The following is a 7,796-nucleotide window of genomic DNA, read 5'->3' as shown; positions in this document are numbered from 1 at the left end:
TGTCACGCGTCTCGGGCCGGGGCTCTCGCCCCCGCGCCCGAGCGCGTCCTGCGGTCGTCTCGTGCAGCCGGGCGTCTTCTGGGGAGGTTCGGCGTTGGGCCGCTGCCTCCCTCTCCCGGTCTTCGGCGCTGGCGACGGCCGGTAGGTCAGGGTGTGGGGAGTTCCTCGGGGCGTCATTGTTAAAAGTATATGCTTTTGTGTGAGTGTTTGTCTGTTTTGGCAGCTCACTGCGTGGTGTGGCTCTCTGACTCTCACAGTTTAAAATTTTGGCTCTTTTTGTCGAACTTGTTCGCCACCCCTGTTCTATAGCTACAAACAAAAAACAGAGTTTTCTCAATTGGGAACATCACTTGTGACTTGTGGGTGCCATCCAAAGTTTTATTTTGTTTACCCAATTGCACAGTGGTGTCAAGTAAGTGCCTTCCATTTAAGTCCTCATGGTTCAGTTCCTCAAATGAAAAGGAACACAAAGTAATGCAGGCAAAGTAAAATGCAGTCATCTTGAAACTGAGAAAACTATTTTTGAAACTGACTAGAGCAGCTGCAAAGCCCCATTTTCCATATTGACAAGCTCTAGGGGATTCTCTGCTGTGTTATCAGCCACTGTGAAAAATGGGAAAGAGTCACTTCCCTCCATCATCCCCTTCCTTCATTGCCATACAAGCACCATTTTGAATTACTTTCCCCATAGTTTTAAGTTTTTTAAATAAGCAGTATGAGACTAGTGATAAATGATCATTTAAATCCACCAAAGGCAAGAGAGTGCACAGTAACACCAGATATACACGCACTCATGGACAGGAGGCTGGAGAAAGTGAAGGGAGAAGAGGGGAGGTTCCCCCACCCCAGCACCAAGCCAACTACAGAAGTTTCAAGGGTGATTCATGCCCAGAGAAGAGAAACGCATGCATTAGACCAGGGGTGTCAAACATGCGGCCCGGGGACCAGATCAGGCCCCCGGAGGGCTTCTATCAGGCCTGCAGTGGAACTGGCTCTCTTCTGCTTCTTCTTCCAGTTCTGCTGCTGCTGCGTCATTGTAGGTTTGCAGCTTACAGATATACACCTGAACAGCATAGATTGCAAAAGCACAGACATTTTGATGCAATAATTCAGAGGAAGAGGTGTCAGTTATCAGACACTGTTAAATTCACAAAATATTGCAAGACTGCTAATGTTTCAAGCATGTTTTTATTTTAACTAAAAATAAACCCTTTGTGTTTGTGTACTTTATAAAGTTTATATCTCCGCTACCTGGCATTACATTTTATGACACACATGGCCCGGCTCAACAAGGTCTCATTTATTGTCAGATCCAACCCTCATAACAAATGAGTTCAACACCCCTGCATTAGACCCTGGAGACAGAATGGGGGAGCTGTAGGGACACTGAGACGGGAGGAAGGAGAGTGCTTGTTGAACAACTTGGCTGGCCCATTCTCTGTGTGTGCTTGCAAACACACACACACCAGCTAAGCATTGGTTGTACCCCCCACACTCAATGCTGGACTTGATCAGTGGCACACGACCCGATGCCAGTCTTTCCCTCCCTCCGCTCTTTCAGAGCTTGAGAAGGAGGCTGCTCAGAGAGCTGCCAGAGAAGCACATGTAGCAAAAGAACTGCAGAAGACCACAGCCTTTTGCACAACTTTTTAAGCTTTTCCCTGCTGTTTCAATTTTTTATTCAGCTATCCAAGACTCGCGATAGTCTCATATCACTAGACTCATACCACTTGTCAAAAAAATTAAAACGAGGGAGAAATCTACTGATAGAAATCTATATACGGAGCATGTACGCCAATGAAAGGGAGAAGATAGAATGATGAAGGGGGGGGATGGAACAACCTCGATGTGGGCAGGGGAGTAGGCTTCAAGGGATGGTGAAAGCATGGGGAGATCTGAAGGAATCTATATGCTTTTGAATTACCTTTGGCTTGGAAGCGAAACAAGGAAAACATCAGTACAAAAATTATCTCAGGAAAGCCGAGGAAACAGTAACCTGCGTGTCAGACAGGAAACAACACAAGAATCCTTCTCTCTGACATCAAGTTTTCTATATGGAAGGACAGTTTTGTGTGAAGGAGAATTCAATAATGTGAGTCTTCACTCATAGTTTGAAGTGGTACAGGTCAGACACAGCTTTATAACCTCAGAACTAGGTGGGAAACTGGAACTAGGTGGGAAACTGGAATTCGCCATCCGTGCCCATAATGTAGAAACCTCATTGTATGTAGGTACCCGGATCCTGCATGCCATTTCATCTCTGTACTCAAATCACTGGGTCTATAGTACTCAGGGGATGAATTTACACATGCTACTTCCAACTGCTTTTCAGTCTCTGTTCTGCTGTTGGTGCCCATATGTGAAAACAGAAAGGCTGTCCTCAGCGTGCTTCTGAACCCATAGATGGCTGTGCAAGACGGTGGATTTACAACAGCATTTTCATCTTTCTTGGCTTTCTAATGCCAGTATGATTTCATGGCTCCATTATTGTTTTTCAGAGGCTTGGATCCCACCACTCTGCTTAGCCTTCCTCCAGTGTAAGGGACCCTTCTCATGTGGAAGAGCTGTTCTCTGGAGGATTATTTTGTGAACCGGAGGAAGACTCTGCACTTAGCTGAGCTGAGTGGTAGGATCCAGTCCAGTGTCCCCAAAAGTATCACAACCCATACTTTGGCTAACCAAAAGAGGCTCATGCTTATAATATTTCAGTTTCCAATAAGACCCCAAAAGGCATTTTCACTTCAGCTTCATCTTTTGCTTACTTGGATCTTCATGCGATAGTTGCTCATGCAGAAGAGAAAGCAGATATAAATGTAATGCCTACGTTTGCTTTAAAAAGCTGACTGAAAAAGGTCAGAGCCTCTCATCATGTGTGAGACCACCCCAAGATTGTTATCACCCCTCTTACTACTTGCCCTCCCCCAGTTAGAGAAATTTGGGGCTGTTTTTTGTTTTTTAAGTGCTGGCAACGTTGATGATCAACTTAGTGGTTTTTTTATGCTTCTGTGCAGAATGGAATGATTGTCCACAATATTTCTGGTAAATGCATTGAGGCCATGAAGACAGACTTGTGTTTGCGAAAATGTACGAAGGATGCCAATATGATATGGCAGTTCCACCCAGATGACAGATGAGTATGAAGAGCTCCCTAAACCTGTTGTTATTTAGTCCATTTATCTCCAAGCTGGGAGAAATGGAAAGAGCTCTGTGTCTCTTCCTCAAGCAGATGATGGATGATGCAGCAGACTCCAGGTTCATGCAGTTCTACCAAAAACTAACTGCAGTGGTTCTATATGGCAGTTGTTGCCTTGCTGTTCCCAGGAGATGAGATACAAAATAAGTGAAATTAGATTATTGTTTTTTTAAATTAAACCAACTGTTATGTAAAATTCTACATGCTTTCAAGCTACCCAGAACTCTTCATTAAATGGAATGGCAAGATACCTTAAAGGTTTTATTTACATAGCTGCTGAATGCTGAGGTTTGTCTTTCAAGGAAAGCTGGGAAACAAATACTAGAAGGCAGGTATTTATTTTTATATATTCTTTAATTTATTAAAATAAATTAAAACTATTCTTTTTTGAAGCTTAAGCTCTTTTCAAAAGCATCAGTGTCACTCAAGTGAAGGCATGACAACTATGATGCTGGCCTATGAATTTTAACAGTTTACCAAACATTACCAAACTTCTGTTTCTGGGAGTTAATGCTAACATTCTAAGTAACCTAATAATCATCTGGTGGATCGATCCAAACAGAGCCCTGAATAATCGGAGATGGATAAAATGGATCCAAAAAAAATAAGACAATGGATCCAAAAAAAATAAGACAATCTATAGATTGTGTTTCATATACGTTTATTCAACCATTGCTGGTTAAAATCATATAAAACCAAATTTTAAAGATTTTACAGAAAAGACAAATATTTAAGAGCTAAAATAAGATGTATAAGTTATGGTTAAATTGACTTTATTTGGTAATGAATCATATATTGCTGTGAAATTTATATCTAAGTTATCACAAGAGTTGCTGACTGAGCACACAAAATGGAAGGACACATCAGGATTGTGCTGCTTCAGTATACCATCAATATATTGGGGTATCTGCATATCTTTTCAAAAGATTACTACTTTTCTTTACTGTGGGTATAATCAAATGCAAACACCCCCTTTTCCTAATAGCCAAGGGATGACCATTGTGCATATGGCAGAATAGTCCTGCTCTGGCCTGCAGGCCCTGTTCCACCCTGCCCTCCTGGGTTTTCCCAACACCTGAGCGGCTTTTCTCTCCATGTGTGTTCAACCGCTCCCACCACCTGACCTTTGTAGGAATTTCCCACTGGGAGGGTCAGGGCTCCCAGCTTTCCTTCCAGGTTCCGAGGCCTTGCTTCTGTGTCTCCTGCTACCCAGGGTCTGGTTACGATGGGGACAGCTTGCTGCCTTGTGCACCACTAGGTGAGTAGCCACTTGCCAGCTGACTGCCCTCTCCTTCCTCCTGGCTCCCCTTTTACAATAGAATGCCCAAGACAGTGGAGGTTTATGAGGCACAGAGAACCCCTACCAGGATCAAAAGTTATAAAGTATTTATTAAAAAGAAAGTGTTTATAAGCAGACTTTTAGCACAGCACCAACCTGAGCAAGGGATTCAAAAGAAAAGGGTAAAACGCAATTTCCCTGTCCCTCCTTCTATATATGCCCTATCAGTTGTTAAATATAAGGCAGGCTCCTAAGCTTAGAAAGCTACAGATTTTTACAGGAGTACCATTACCTTCAAGCCTCCTTCAGGTGTGCAGGTCAGCACACTGCAATGGCCACCTCCTCCACACTTCAGTTAAGAGCTGTGTCCTTCAGTGGAGTCAGCACCAGAGACCTTCCTCCTTGCTCCCAGGACTTTTATCATCTCTCTTTTCCCCACCCACTGACCAGGTCAGGCTGGGTCAAAAAAGCTTTTCCTGAAGTCTCCAGAAAGGTCCTTCCTGAAGTCCTTCTAGTACTTAATGCCTCCAAATTTCTATTCCCTGCTTGGGGGGGGGGGAGCTTGACCATCCCATTGTCTCTTGCTAGACCTATTAATATTTCTAAAAAGGTGGCTAAGGTGAGTCTAGAAAGCAATTGAACTGAGCCCCCCCCCACATGACCTCTTCCCAGAGAGAAAACTTTTTAAAACGCAAAGTGAAGGTTTTGCTCAGTTCAAACCTCCAAAGAAATAAGGTATTTCTTTACAGCATGGATAAGCAAATCTCTACAACTAGGCGATCCACAGCTATGATTTAGGGTTCTGCAAAGCCAGAGCAACACTCAGGGGTTTCACCCCTCAGTGTATGCTTAATTCTGTGCTGGACTGTCACCAAACTCATTCTTAAAGATACCTTGCTACCATGTGTCATGATCCAAGCTTCTGGGATCAGAACTCACTAACAGCCCGAGGACTGACAATGTTGCTTCTGTTGGCAATTGATTGTCTCTCGGCTGGGGGGGAGGGGGGGGGAGGGGAGGGGGGGCACTGAATCTAGTTCACTTGCAGCAGATGATTTCTTCCCCTACAAGATAATTGCTGATCATCTGTACAAAGAGAGGCTCTTGAGTGCAGCTGCATGAGCCACTGCTCAAGAGAAGGTCTGGCTCAGGGCCATGGGAGAGAAGCCAAGGCTATTCATTGTCAGTCTCCCTAAAATCAACTTCAATGTAAACACTGCAACTTCATTTATTTCACGCTGACTCGAATGCCACTAGCTTTCTCTGGACTGTGTCTGAACTGTACACTTTTACTAGTATCTAGGTAATTTGACTTTATTACTGCTTTAAAAGTCTCCTAATAAGAACAGAAGGGGTGAAGGTATGCTAAGAAAATTAGTGGACCCCTCCCCCCATCTGTTTGGTTCCCATAACCATCCCATTTGGGGACAGAAGCTCTTCTCTCCCTATCCCAGATTAAATCATTCATGTGGTGGATGGTGCTGGGGATACATCTTTGTCCCAGAGCTGTGTGGGCTACTTCTATGGCAGAGGGGCTTTCTGCAGGGCACTTGGTGATACTGGCAGGACAGGAGGTCTTGGCAGGGCCCCACATACTGACGGTGGTGGCCTCCAGATCACCCAGTTCCTGGTGGGCTCCCCTTCCTAATATAGGGATGCCAGGTCCTTCCCAGGATCTTCAAATGCACACACTTTGCGCGCGGTGCACTGATGTCACCCAGAAGTGATGCCATCACATCACGGACATCAGAGGGGTGATGCTCTAGTTTTGGGGCAAAATTTTATGGGCTGTGACCTTCAGAGCCATAGAGGTTGCCCAAGAACTAGAGTGTCACCCCCCTCACATCAGTGACGTGATGACGTCACTTTCAGGAGTGGTCATGGCATCGGGGACGTTGGCCAGTGATGTTCCTGTTCAGAGGTGGGGCTTCTCCCACTGGCCAGGGGCGAACTGATGTCCTGAAAAGTGGGGAAACCCCCACTGGGGTTGAGGGGCTGGAAACCCTATCCTAACGAGAAGCTGTGTTGCAGGGGTTTTTTAAAAAATATATAAGCAACGGGTTCAATCCCTCCCCCCTTATTGCCATGTATTTGGCTAACTGGGGTCTGCTGCATTGCTATGCCGCCTTCACAGGCGGGAGAACTGGCCAGCACTCATACAGGCACCTCTCTACCTCGCAGACAGCTGTGCCATGCTGTCTCGTCCTCCTGCAATGACATAGCCGCCCCACAAATCCCCATGCTTTCCAGAGGCAGTGGCAGCAGATCTTCCTGACTGCTACCCCAGAAGAGTGACTCTGACCCCCGGAGCGGGCAGGCTAAAGCAGGGATCCCCAGCATGGTTCCTGTGGGTACCAAGGCACCCGCTGACAGCTTCCCTGAAGCCCACCAAGTGTTTTTCGAAAGTGAGCAGGGCCATGTGTGGCTTTGGCCCAGCAAGTCTTCTGATTGGCCACTGGAGAGTTGATTGCATGTGCAGATTTTGTTAAATATCGCTTTTGTTATGTATTAACAGCATAACATGAATCGCTCAATATACTTCCCATGTTGAGCTTCGAGCCGGCCAAGGCTCCGTCAGTGCGAACATTCTATTGGTCGCTTCAAAACAGCGACCAATCACAGAAGAGCTGTTCCCTGAGCGGGAAGGACACTGATTCGCCTTTATCTATGCAATCTGATTGGTTGTTATGTAAATAGTAGGCGTGGCTATATTAGCCCGGTATGTTTAAAAGGAGCCCAGCTCCAATGTTACGTCGTTCTGATTCCTGAATGCGTTTGTGTGCTTGTTCGAATAAAGCTGAATCACTAGCTGAAATCACTCTACGGGTCTTTGTTAGTGCGATCTAACAATTGGCGACGAGGATGGGATGTTAGAGCAGGTAGGCAGTCCTGCAGACATTCCCACACAGACCCAGAACGAAGGCGAGCAAAGCACAGCAGCCGATCCAGCGGAGGCGCCACCAGACCCGGTGCCCAAGTCTCCCCCGATGGCTGGGAATCAGAAGTTCGAGGCATTCGAACCATCGTCCGAAGATTGGGACTCTTACCTCGCCAGGTTCGAGTTCCATTTGGAGACACACGACATCACCGAGGAGACTAAGAAGCGAGCATGCCTCCTGAGTTCGTGTGGAAAGGACACCTTCGACATTGCGAGGTCGTTGGTGGCCCCGACCGAGGTGAAGACCGTCTCCTTTGCGGACATCACAAAGAAACTGAAGGCTCACTTCTCACCGCAGCCTTCAGAAATTGCCTGCAGGCATGCCTTCTACAAAAGGAACCAAGCGGCAAATGAGACCATCGCAGACTTTGTGGCGGCCCTTCGAA

General features: G+C 46.0%; 1 protein-coding gene across 1 annotated transcript in view; it reads left to right on the top strand.

The window, feature by feature from the left end:
* GALNT15 (polypeptide N-acetylgalactosaminyltransferase 15) overlaps positions 1-3,408 on the top strand; it is a 33,763-nt gene extending 30,355 nt beyond the window's left edge. The window contains exon 10 of the mRNA XM_015408759.1: positions 3,012-3,408. Within this exon, the coding sequence (XP_015264245.1) occupies positions 3,012-3,134 (123 nt within the window). The 3' untranslated portion in view covers positions 3,135-3,408. The remainder of the gene's footprint in view (positions 1-3,011) is intronic.
* The last annotated feature ends 4,388 nt before the right edge of the window (positions 3,409-7,796 follow it).

Source organism: Gekko japonicus, unplaced genomic scaffold (genome assembly GCF_001447785.1).
Source record: "Gekko japonicus isolate JY-2015 unplaced genomic scaffold, Gekko_japonicus_V1.1 scaffold2579, whole genome shotgun sequence".
NCBI classification, from domain to species: Eukaryota; Metazoa; Chordata; class Lepidosauria; order Squamata; family Gekkonidae; genus Gekko; species Gekko japonicus.
Note: the sequence above shows the minus strand (reverse complement) of the source record. Positions and strands in the feature narration are given on the sequence as shown.